This window comes from Notolepis coatsorum (genome assembly GCF_963971535.1).
Source record: "Notolepis coatsorum genome assembly, chromosome: 1".
Classification (NCBI taxonomy): Eukaryota; Metazoa; Chordata; class Actinopteri; order Aulopiformes; family Paralepididae; genus Notolepis; species Notolepis coatsorum.
In genome coordinates this window covers 63222838-63236392 of record NC_140165.1, presented here as the reverse complement: position 1 = coordinate 63236392, position 13555 = coordinate 63222838, and the positions used below count along the sequence as shown (strand labels likewise).

General features: G+C 45.1%; 1 protein-coding gene across 1 annotated transcript in view; it reads left to right on the top strand.

Annotated features, from left to right (window-relative positions):
- The window catches only part of ephx2 (epoxide hydrolase 2, cytoplasmic), a gene marked incomplete at its 5' end in the record, with an annotated part of 62596 nt that extends 58724 nt beyond the window's left edge, over positions 1 to 3872 (top strand). Inside the window, one exon of the mRNA XM_084333432.1 lies at positions 3744 to 3872. Within this exon, the coding sequence (XP_084189558.1) occupies positions 3744 to 3828 (85 nt within the window). The 3' untranslated portion in view covers positions 3829 to 3872. The remainder of the gene's footprint in view (positions 1 to 3743) is intronic.
- Positions 3873 to 13555: the final 9683 nt, after the last annotated feature.

Sequence of the window (13555 nt, the reverse complement as noted above, 5' to 3'; positions counted from 1 at the left end):
CGCGACAACGGCGACAATGGCTCGAGCCCGTAAAGGCTAGTGGTACACGATAGCTATGAGCTAACAACGGCCGCCGCTGTTGTCGCGTCCACAAGCTCCTCCGCAGGACACCCGCGAGGACGGGGGCACACAAAGAGGAGAGAACCATAGGCTAACGTCAGTGTAGTGGTCCCGACTGTAGGCAGCAGGGACGGCGGAGCTATATAGGCTAACTGTGATGCACCGAGTGGGCCACCATTGAACTAGTACTATGACCCGGACGGGCAAGGCATTTCCTGAAGTGACGTCACGGCCGTGCTAGCGTCTGATAAGCTTTTAGATTCGGCTCATTAATATGCACCTGTAGTGACGTCGGCGTTTGATAAGCTTTTTTTGATTCGCGCGTGCATGTTATTCGTGCGTGTACCTTTTTAACTCTTTCAGAGTGGCATTTCCGGTGTCAAATGGAAAAAAATAAATAATGAAATTATATACCAATGATGTAAACTACCCATAATTGATCAGTAGGGTTTAACCTGGAGGTTGGGCTTTAAAGGACGGAGATTTGTTAGTATGGTGTTCTGATAGACTATGACTGCGTAGTCCACTATTGGAAGTACCAGCTGTATAATGATTATTTTCCTAACTTGAAGAGAAAAACAGTTAATAGAACGATACAATATTCATTGTATAAACATTGTATTCATTGTAGGGATGTCCGATATTATCGGACATCGGCCGATATCGGCATTAAAATGTGATATCGGAAAATATCGGTATCCGTTTTCACATTTTTTATTTATTTTTTTTACATTTCTATAGAAATGATGTCCGATATTATCGGCCTACCGATATTATCGGCCAATATCAGCATTAAAATGTGATATCGGTTGATATCTGTATCGGAAATTAAGAGTTTGACAATATCGGTATATCGGTATCGGTAAAAAAGCCAATATCGAGCATCCCTAATTCATTGTATATAAATATAAACACAACCTCTGCTATAAAGACACAGTTATATACAAACACAACCTCTGCTATAAAGATAGTTATATATAAACACAACCTCTGATATAAAGATACAGTTATATACAAACACAACCTCTGCTATAAAGATACACAGTTATTTACAAACACAACCTCTGCTATAAAGATGGTTATATATAAACACAACCTTGGCTATAAAGATAGTTATATACAAACACAACCTCTGCTATAAAGATACACAGTTATATACAAACACAACCTCTGATATAAAGATACACAGTTATATACAAACACAACCTCTGATATAAAGATAGTTATATACAAACACAGCCTCTGCTATAAAGATAGTTATATACAAACACAACCTCTACTATAAAGATTTTTTTTTATCCACTTTTTCTCCCCATTTTTAAATTTTTTCTCCCATTCCAATTTCGTGTATCCAATTCTTCCCTCCCCTGTCTTGAACGTTGCTAGACTATGCCTCCCACTGGTCGGTTGTAGTGAGGACGGAAGCCTTGCATCACGTGTCCCCTCTGGTACACGAGGAGGCAGCCTGTCGCATCTTTTCACCGCAGCAGCTCGAACTCTCAGTGGCGAGGAGTAACGCGTGGGAGCCTCACGCTGCCCCCGCTACTTCCTGCTTCCGCCGCACCGGCGTCACCAAATTGACCTGTAGGAGTCGCTGTCCACAACGTCCAATCCCCACCCACCGGCTTTCCCACCCTCTAACAGTTGCCAATGGACCTGTCTCAAAACCCTGCCCTCTTTTCTTGATCCTCCAATCACAGCTGTCGCTTACCTCTGACTTCCTCGTACAAACAAAGTTTGTACGAGGAAGTCAGAGGTAAGCGACAGCTGTGATTGGAGGATCAAGAAAAGGGGCAGGGTTTGAGATAGGTCTATTGTGTTAGTATGAACGACCGGCCAGCCGGTAGCAACGCCGAGAGCTGGGCTCGAACCCAGCTTCTCCTGCGTTAGTGGCGAGCGCCTTGCCCACTGCGCCACTCACCCGCCCGTACTATAAAGATAGTTACATACAAACACAACCTCTGCTATAAAGATACACAGTTATATACAAACACAACCTCTGATATAAAGATACAGTTATATATAAACACAGCCTCTGCTATAAAGATAGTTATATACAAACACAACCTCTGCTATAAAGATAGTTATATACAAACACAACCTCTGATATAAAGATAGTTATATACAAACACAGCCTCTGCTATAAAGATAGTTATATATAAACACAGCCTCTGCTATAAAGATACAGTTATATACAAACACAACCTCTGATATAAAGATACAGTTATATACAAACACAACCTCTGCTATAAAGACACAGTTATATACAAACACAGCCTCTGCTATAAAGATACAGTTATATACAAACATAACCTCTGCTATAAAGACACAGTTATATACAAACACAACCTCTACTATAAAGATACAGTTATATACAAACACAGCCTCTGCTATAAAGATAGTTATATATAAACACAGCCTCTGCTATAAAGATACAGTTATATACAAACACAACCTCTGCTATAAAGATAGTTATATACAAACACAGCCTCTGCTATAAAGATAGTTATATATAAACACAGCCTCTGCTATAAAGATAGTTATATACAAACACAACCTCTGCTATAAAGATAGTTATATACAAACACAACCTCTGCTATAAAGATAGTTATATACAAACACAACCTCTGCTATAAAGATAGTTATATACCAACACAGCCTCTGCTATAAAGATACAGTTATATACCAACACAACCTCTGCTATAAAGATACAGTTATATACAAACACAACCTCTGATATAAAGATACAGTTATATACAAACACAACCTCTACTATAAAGATAGTTATATACAAACACAACCTCTGCTATAAAGATAGTTATATACAAACACAACCTCTACTATAAAGATACAGTTATATACAAACACAACCTCTACTATAAAGATAGTTATATACAAACACAACCTCTGATATAAAGATACAGTTATATACAAACACAGCCTCTGCTATAAAGATACACAGCTACATACAAACACAACCTAGATCTGAGAGACAGAAAGTTGGGAGGAGGCAGGATGAGGTAGATGAGGGATGAGAGGAGGAGGATGAGGCAGGATGAGGTAGATCTGAGGGGGTTGGGAGGAGGAGGAGAGGAGGCAGGATGAGGTAGATCTGAGGGTTGGGAGGAGGAGAGGAGGCAGGATGAGGTAGATCTGAGGGATGAGAGGGTTGGGAGGAGGAGAGGAGGCAGGATGAGGTAGATCTGAGGGATGAGAGGAGGAGAGGAGGCAGGATGAGGTAGATCTGAGGGATGGGAGGAGGAGGCAGGATGAGGTAGATCTGAGGGTTGGGAGGAGGAGAGGAGGCAGGATGAGGTAGATCTGAGGGATGAGAGGGTTGGGAGGAGGAGAGGAGGCAGGCTGAGGTAGAGCTGAGGTACTGAGGGTTGGTAGGAGGAGGTCTGAGATATTCGTGGGGCTGGTTGGTGAAGTGCTTTGTAGACCAGGATGAAGTGGAGATCTTTAGGACTGAGGTGGTGTCAGGATCTAGTGTGGGTTAGACGGCTGGTATGTGTTCTGGATATTATCTTATTATCTTACATCATGACTGTCACTAAGGCACCAGACCACCGTGACATCACATAACCTCTCAAACAAATAATATAATAAGTAATGATAAAAAAATAAAATAAGTGTGTGTGTGTCTTTTCTTTTCTTTTCTTTTTTTTCTTCTTCTTCTCCAGGCCATCTGAGTTGAACAGGATCCTGATAGACTGGCTCCAAGACACAGTGAGGAAGACTGAGGTTACCATGGCAGCCAAAATGTAACAAGTGAAGGATGGCGGGATGGAGAAGGAAGAGAGGAGAGAGAGAGTTTTCCTTTATCTTTGTTTTGTTTGACCTTCTATCCAGTACACTCTGGGGGTGGGGGGGGGGGGGGTAGCATTCCAATGCTATTGTACTTGTATGATGGCAAATAAAGACCTTGTCATAACTTAAAATCTCAATCCTAACTTCAAACATAATCCCTCTCAAACATCACGTAAAACCACATACAGACAGTCAACTTTCTCTTTTTCTACCCAAAGTTGAACCGAAGATACTGTATGTTTCTGACAACATTTCTAGCGGTAGGTTTGGTATGATATTGCTAGATCCTGAGTCTATTTGATCTGCAAAAGTCCTGAGTGGGTCTGAGCTCAGCAGACAGAGACGAGGAGAGAACAAGGCTCGACCCCTGAACTAATGACCCCTGAACTAACAACTGACACAGAGCTTTGTACTCTCTATCTCCCAGGCTATAAAACACACAGACACGCCTCACTGTTGCAAAACACACACTCGCCCTTTTGAAATATAATCCTGCATTGATTGAAACCTGTATTTATTCTTGAAATGGGACGTCGAGGTTTGACCCTCATTTGGAATGCTGTCAATATTACAAATACAAACAGTTCAGAATTCATATAAAAGAGATGACATACATTTGCATGACTAGGACAAAAACCCAGGTGAAAAGAGAAGAAAGGAAATAAAGAAAGATGCAATTACACTGAGGTAGGGCGGTGTGTGGTCATGTTTTAAATTAAAAACGGTTACATATTGGTCTGGGGTAGGGAGGTTTGTGATCATGTTTTAGATTAAAAACAGTTACACACTGAGGTAGAGAGGTTTGTGATCATGTTTTAAATTAAAAACAGTTACACACTGAGGTAGAGAGGTTTGTGATCGTGTTCTTAAATTAAAAACAGTTACACACTGAGGTAGAGAGGTTTGTGATCATGTTCCAGAGGATAGTGGCGTATTGACTTTTGAGAGTGAGTTGAAGATCATCCCAGGAAGCTGATGCATCAAAACAAAAGGCAGACTGACCAAGTTCAGACTGAACTCGTGGGACATTAGGTGTGAGGCCATCATCTGAGTGGGTCAGATAAGGTCCAGCATTCCAATCTAGCATTGTTGTGATGTATGGTGGCAATTTTCCATCAATGGCCTTAAAGATAAAGTACATCTTTCAACGCTGTATGGTGTTGGAGAAATCATACAATAACTCTTTCTTTCAACCTGAGACTCACTGGCCTTGTCTCATTTTCTGTGAAAAACATGTAAAAGAACACATTTTCATTTGAGTGACCACTGTGCACCCCGCCATTTATATTACATGTGTTCAGGTCCACTGCACCCCAACGTGTGTAAATTGTAGATAGAAAACAGTAAATATGGTAAGAATTCAACAAAAGGGTTCACTGTGTTCCTTCACTGTCTGCCTCCACCTTGTGTCATTTATATTGTTCAAGATAAACATGATTTATTACATTCATGACTTTATTATAATGGATTGTTTATCACAGAAAATAAACTTAGCACTTTTTTGTTAAAACACAAAAGAGGTAAATGGCAAATATAAAAATATTAACCACACATACTGTCTAGAATGGCATTAACATCTGTTAAGTATTTGTGCATGAAATGTTATGGCTTTATTGTTTTAAAATCCCAATAATGTTGTGGGTCCAACAGACCTGAGAACACTGAGTGACAGAGTCAAACACAGGGGTTAAGAGAGAGAGATGGAGAGAGCAAGAGAGAGAGACTGAAAAGAGAGAGAAAGACGGAGAAAGAGAGAGAGGATGAATGGGTGATAATGAGCATCACACAGACTTTGTATCATGGCAACGGTAAGGCCACCATGTAACTCACTGCCCACACACATACACACACAAGGACGTATGTTTGGTTTCAACAACTTTTTAACCCTTTCACTGCCACACTACAGAAGGTTAACCCTTTACTATCACACTACCGACGGTTACCGTCGGTATGTGGTAGTAAAGGGTTAACCTTCTGTAGTGTGGCAGTGAAAGGGTTAACCGGCTATCATGTGGCAGTGAAAGGGTTAAGCGGGGGGGGCTGAGGCTTTGGCGGAAATGTCTTTATTTATGTAAAGGAAAAGACTACATCCAGGTACCCGCTGACACGAATATTATGGGATATAATGCAGTGACGCTCTCATTCTGTATCGCTTTCAAATATGTATTCTCCTGTATTGTTTCTGCACGTTCAAAACATGGCACATGTGTTTTGGGTTGTCTTTCATATTAGCTCTAATTTCGGGGAGACATTTATATTTTCTCAATATTGAGGGGGGCCTGTCCCCTGCAACCCCCCCCTAACTCTATGCACACACACACTCACTCACTCACTCACAATAACACATGGGGTGCAGCCCTGCCCCTGAACCTGCGTGATGAAGACTGATGAAGCTGATTAACTTAATTAATCATTTGTTCAGATGTAGTACATGTGTGTTATACTTGTGAGGACATCCTGGGCAGTAAACATGATAAAGATAATACAAAAATACCTGATTGTAGGGTTACATCATAGAAAATCTCTGTTTTAACAAATGAATCCTGTTTTAAAACCTTGAAAAAATCGGAGGTATTTCTTTTCTTTTTAATAAATCCGTAAAAATACACCTTGAAATACACCTGTAGTGTGGTAGTGAAAGCAGTGGCGGCCCGTGGATGCTTCGCCACTAGGGGCGCTATACCAAACATTTTGCAAACATGTACAGTACCACGCCACCGACTCATGGCAAGACGTGAGCGATTCGACTCACGCTCACGGAAATGAATCGGCTCTTATGAACGAGTCGCTCAGCTGTTACTACAACAACACACAACCAGTCAAATAAAGTATAGTCTAATTCACAACTTGAAACACAATATATAAATAGAAAAGTTAGAAACAAAACTCGCTCCATCTCCAAACACACGCAGATCTCTCCCTCTCTCCTCTCTCTCACACACAGCGCGACGTGGAATCGATTCGTTACACAATCAGACCTATTATATACCAAGAATAACTTCAGTATGAGTACAGGGCTGTACACATATTTTGCATATTGTTAAACGAGCCAAGGCTAGCTATTAAACTATCGATATGAATCGAAAATCTGGGACCCTGATGTAAACAAGACAAACGTCTTTCTCTGGTCTGCATCCCCTTAACAATTGTGTGTATTGAGCCGTACTGTATTGTACCCATTCTGCAATCTGTTAATAAAGTTCTCATTCATTCATTCATTCAAACATAGACGATATTGAACAAGCCATAATCCACGTATTTTCAATCCAAAAGCGAGAGAGAGAGAGAGACTCACTGTTTAGTTGACACGTCCAGGGCAGGAGGGCTTGCCTTGATAAAGTAGTGTATAATCCACTGTTGATGTATTCCAGACCACTGTCCACTGTGTCCAGACTGCATCCGCCATATAGCTTGTTAGCCAAGTGTTAGCTTGTTAGCAGTTAGCAGCACCACAACACAAGTACTTCATTCCTTTGTCCATTTCCGCTCGAACAGACTGCAAACTACCTGGCGTTCTATCGCCATGCTCTAAGACAAACTCTAACCTTAGCCAACTTTGAAAGAGTGCCTAAGCTTAACAGTCTAAAGAACTTGCAGTCACGGCACGCTCTAAGACAAACAGCTGCCTGCATCACCAACCTAGGAATAAGCTAGAATTGGAACATTAGAAATTGGATTCGGCCAATCAGAGATCGTCTCTGTGAAATTCTGCTACGGAAAAAAATACTGGCGTCGGCCAATCAGAGAGCGTCTCCGCAAAATGCGGCTACAGAAATTCTTGACGCTACTGGCTAGACCGCTTCAAATCGCGCCCGGATTCCAACATAATAGTCATATTTCAACGCACAACACGTTATGCACTGATTGGCTGTGACGGATACAGCGATCAAACTGTGACGCGCACTCAGAGCGCTATCGCGTCTAGCCTGGGCCGAGAAATACGAAAACATAAAAAAATAAAAAAAAAACACTTCCTGCTCAGGAAAACGAGTGTTTTTTATTTTAGATAATAACGTTATATTGTGCATTGGAAATACAAACATACTTAAAATGAGTAAATATTATTCATTTTAAACATGTTTATATTATTTATAGGGCTATAAAACAAAAAACTAAAAAGTTTTATTTTCTTCTTCTCTGATTTAACAGCAGGTGGGGCGGCGCCCGTGCGCCCCTAGTGGCAGAGCCGCCACTGAGTGAAAGGTTAACCGGCTGTAGTGTGGTAGTGAAAGGGTTAACCTTCTGTACTGTGGTAGTGAAAGGTTAACGTACGGTTATGTATATAACCATAGTTATATGAGTATAGTGACGCTCGGCGTCATAGTGGCAATACTCTTCACTTCAGTACTTGCACTGAATAAACTCTCACAATGTACCTTTACATACCATCATCTGTCTGGCCACACCCCCATCCGCTACCTACATAAGCAGGGGTGTGGCCATGGCCATACCATCATCTCCTTCCCAATCTTTCACCACAAGGCAAGATCAAGGGGTCCTCAGTGAGTCCTGACGCTGAGCGTCACTATATTAATATAACTATGGTTATATACATAACCGTACGTTATATTTTGTATAGCTCTGCTCAGCGTCATAGTGGCAACTCAGGAGCTGAGCTCGTCAAATGTACCCGCTGAGGCCCCCCACAACCATCAGAACCGGGGAGGACCCGAGCCCCCCCGAACCCCCCTAGCGGAGGACGGGAGGGAGTCGGATCCGACTGTGCAAAGAGGAGCTTCAAGCAACTCAACGCACAGGGTGAGCAGACCGTGGGGCGTACCCACGACTACACAACGCACAACCCGCATGCCATTAGGGAACGAACGGAAGGAACAAACCCCCGTTACCACCCCTAATATCACGGGGTCAAGAGAAATCCAACCCCGTGGCAAGGCCGTAGCAGCGGAGCGCGAAGGAGGACCCAGACCCAGAAGGGACTGGCCTCCCCGGAAAAAGGGGGCCTGGAGAGGCCAATGACGCCACAGCATCGAGACCTTACCAGGCGGTCACTAGTGACACCGCCCCCCACATCGCCAGCGTATTTGGACAGGGCCCATCCAAGAGCAGGCCCTTCCCCCCATAGCACGCCGCCTAGCTCACTGAACCTGGTATACTCAGGCAGTCACCCATCCAAGTACAACCCAGGCCTGAACCTATACAGCCCCCGAAATCGAACGTGTTCAGGTTGGCATGGCTGTAAGCTCGAAGCACTCAAGAGGCTACACCCACAGCGGGAGCAGGCAGCGCACCGGGGTGACGACCCCCAGAAGAGGTCGATCCCTCAATCCAGGCAACAGGCACTTGACCTGAGCCTGGAGCACTGCGGACTAGACAGGCGCCAAAGGGGTCTGCTGAACAGCACCCCGGCGGAAGGGGCGTATGCTGGCATTGTTGTGCACCATGTCACAGCCTCCACAAAACCCTCCCGACTCTCTAGATGGGTCGAGGCAGAGAAGGCCGACACGATTGGCAGACGTCATGAAACGTGCGGGGGCACACTCAAGCGGCCTACACCGAGAGTTGACTCCGCTCCAACACACCAGGGAACCAACCACCCCCTTGGTTCAAACATGAGGTGGTTGTTCCTATAACCCCTCAAGAAAAAAACTCCAAAACACAACTGCGGGTATACACTGGCTATACCGCAGTACAAGTGTTTCAGTTTTCAAAAAGGGGTTATCCCAGGCCTACGGGTCGACGAAAACAATTTCGGCCCGGGCCCGGCGGACAGGGACGTACACAGGGATGCAAGAGGAGTTCCAAATGAACCACTACAACAGCCCCCTCCCAGTCATGCTTAAGCAGGAGAAGAGAGGGGCGAAAAGAATGGAGAAGGACCAGGCCCCCTTAGCGCAGCACAAGGTACAACACAACATGGACCAAGCAACAGTGAGGGCCGGGGTAATACGTAGTAACACAACCACGAACATCTCCATAACGTCAAACCCTGTAACACCCGGACCGACCCGGCATTTTCCCCCCGAAAAAAGCACAAGTCCCTCAGGGTACCAGAACAGCAGATCTGCTTCCCCGGCGGACAACGGGTTAACTGACCTTGACCGGCGTGACCAGAATCAGTCCCGTGCCCTAATCACGCCGACATCCCCAACACTAGGAGGGGGGTAGGTACCCGTGGCGATCCAAAACATTATAGAGGGCGCCACCCAGACGGTCCCCTTCGTACCGCGCTCGGTGGCCCACCCCAAGGGCATGAGACCCCTCTACCTATGCTTTGATCTATTCTGTTAACATCCCCCAGAGCAATAGCTTGAAAAGACATATTGCAACATTGAGCTATGTAACAATTGGATTAGGACTATCCGAGGAGGAGGCTCTTAAAACTCTGAGGAGGCTCCCTCACTGAGAGGGAGACTCTGAACTCACCGAGGAGGCTCTGAACTCCCTGATGAGAAGACTCTGAAACACCCTGAGGAGGAGGCTCTGACCCAATACACACACTACCAGTAGGGAGCAGAGCAGAAGAACAAACGTCTCTACTGCGTTGCATCACCCACCAAGCTCAATACACATACAACAGAGCAGAACTTCTTTTTAAGTTCTACTCACCTTGACAATCTGAGGAGGAGGCTCTGAAACTCTGAGGAGGCTCCCTCACTGGGAGGGAGGGTCTGAACTCACAGGAGGCTCTGAAACTCCCTGAGGATGAGGCTCTGAACTCCCTGAGGAGGAGGCTCTGAAACTCCCTGTAACAGAGGTCCATAACATGGAGCCTGAACCCATGGAAGTCTTACCAATAGAAACGCGCCCAGTGACGTACTCTATGGCGGGGGAATTTCCGTGGTCCACCGCCCAATATGGCGTGGGACCACGAAACCCCCCCCCCCCCCTACCCTGTAACGCGCTGATCCAGCAACGTGACAGGAAGCCCGAAGGACAGGGGGTTTTAACCCCTGACCAATCAGAAAAAGGGGAGGAAGGCTTTACCAGTTCACCCCTTTATGACCCCTCACCCCTGATACGATGTAATGACAAAGTAGAGCCATGACACCAGTCATAGAATGCTACCTGAAGCATTTAACAGCTTCACATAGACTCATGTGCGAAACCTGCCATCTGAATTTTACAAAGAAAAACACAGACCCAGAGAGGGCCCCTTTAAGAGCCCCGGTACCAGAGCTTACACATGTGACTTCTGTAGGCCAACACCTAACCCAGTTGTGGATCTTAACGACACACAGGGATGTAGCTCCAGATTCTGGGCCCCATGAAAGAATGTATTTGTAGGCCCCCAGTGAATGTGAGCGCGCCAGTCAGCGCGCGAGAGAATTTTTTTTGACATTTTTTTATTGATGAAAACGCATAATATGGTTTTTACCTATACATTCGGATCAGCAGTTCAGCACCTGCACTGTTGGTGGGTGAGCCTAGTAAAGGATGTCGCATTGCGTTCATCTTCAATGAATGGACCAATGCAATAGTCTACCAAAGCCCCCCCTCTCTCTATATATATCACACACACACACACACACACACACACACACACACACACACACACACACACACACACACTTCAGAAACAAACATAGTATCAATGAGAGCATCAATAATACACCTGAGTAAAAAAAAAAATAAAAATAAAATCTTTTTTTTGGGCCCCCCCCCCCCCCCCAGTGCTGGGCCCTTGGAATCATCCTAAGCTACCAGCCCCCCCCCCCCCCCCCCCCAGCTACGCCCCTGACGACACACACAACCCTCCATCACAACAAAAAAGGCAAAAGTACACTCTCACTACCGTAAGAGGAACGCCATTTTTCATAACGAGAGAAGACACAAGTCCTCGATTAAGTACAGGCCCACAGGCCTTGCTACAGTAAGTCCACATGATAGCGACCAAAACAATCCTTTCCTAGGAAAAATCGTTTTCCCAAGCAGGAGCACAACCCCAGCAGAAGCTGAGGGATTACACCGTATCCCCACAAACATAGTGAAACAATATATTGTAAACAAAACATGTTTGAGAGGAGGGGGGGAAGCCCCAGGGAAACCGGGGGGGAATCACCCCTCCCCACCTTACCCTTTATTTATTGTCGTCACAGGCTGAGAGAAGGACTCACCCCTCGATCATATGTCACTAAACATAGCTTTGCAGGGTTATTAACCCAACTAGTTGTGAGCTCAACCACGTTAACTAACGTTACATGAACACACAAGTTCTCATCACAACCAAACCAGTTAATTTTTACTCACGTAAAAAACAACGCCGATTTTCTAGGTAGAGAGAAACTACTGTATACCAGCGACAAGACAATTCACACACAACACATGTCGTATCCCCAATGTAGTGCAGCAACATACATTTTGGAAAAAAACATCGTTATTACAAAACATTTAGAAGGGAAGGAAGGAAGAGGCGTTAAGCGTCCAGAAGGACTCTTATCTACACCATGAGCGCAGGCTGAGAGGACTGCAACCACTGGTCTCTCCATGTTGACGAAGTCCTCGCTGGCGGGGCAGCACGGTGTAGGGCCGACTAACATCCTCTGTCAAAGATGATGTCGTAGTCAGAGTGTTATGGCCTGTTATCCTCACGGCTAATGTTCAACGGTGTAGCATAAGCTAACAGCCAACTAAGGCCGACTGGTAGCAACAAGCTAACGCTCCTGGCCTAGTGAACATAACGAGCCAGCGCCGCAGCTAACAGCTAACTGGCTAACAGTTAGCTCACCCAGCTAGCACGCAAGCTAAGCAGTTATCACCAAAACTGTGCGTGCGTGCGTGTGAGCGTGTGTGTGTGTGTGTGTGTTTTATTGCAGGATGGGTTTAAATGGAACTCCCACTCTCTCCTTGGCTCAACCTCTGTGGGTGTGAAATATTGACAGACACAGACATTCACACTCTCTCTCTCTCTCTCTCTCTCTCTCTCTCTCTCTCTCTCTCTCTCTCTCTCTCTCTCTCTCTCTCTCTCTCTCTCTCTCTCTCTCACACACACACACACACAGTGAACTGAGGTGATAGCCTCAGTTGTTAATTAATGACGTCTGTGAATCAATGCTGTGCGTGAGAGAGTGAGGAGGAGAAGAGAGAGGAGGAGAGAGAGAGGAGGAGAAGACAGTGAGGAGGAGAAGAGAGTGAGGAGAAGAGTGAGGAGGAGAAGAGAGAGAGGAGGAGAAGAGAGATAGAGAGGAGAAGAGAGAGAGAGAGGAGAAGAGAGCGGAGGAGAAGAGAGAGGAGGAGAAGAGAGAGATTTTAACTCTGGCTGATGCTGAAACCCTAATTCATGCTTTTGTCTCATCACGTCTAGACTACTGTAATGCACTTTTTTCAGGCCTACCTAATTCAAGCATCAAAAATCTTCAACTCGTGCAGAATGCGGCTGCACGGATACTAACTAAAACTAGAAAATTTGATCACATCACACCAGTTTTGTCCACCCTACACTGGCTTCCTATTCAAGCCCGATCTGACTTTAAAGTGCTACTCCTCACCTACAACATTTTAAATGAGCTCGCACCGCTCTATCTTTCCGATCTCATCTCTCGATACTCGCCCGCTCGTGCTCTGCGCTCACAAAATGCGGGGCTTCTATCGATTCCTAGGGTTAAAAAGAAATCCGCCGGCCACAGAGCCTTTGTCTACCGCGCTCCCTACCTGTGGAACAAATTACCTGCCGTCGTCAGGGGCGCCTGCTCTGTCGAAGCTTTTAAATCCCTGCCTAAGACCCATC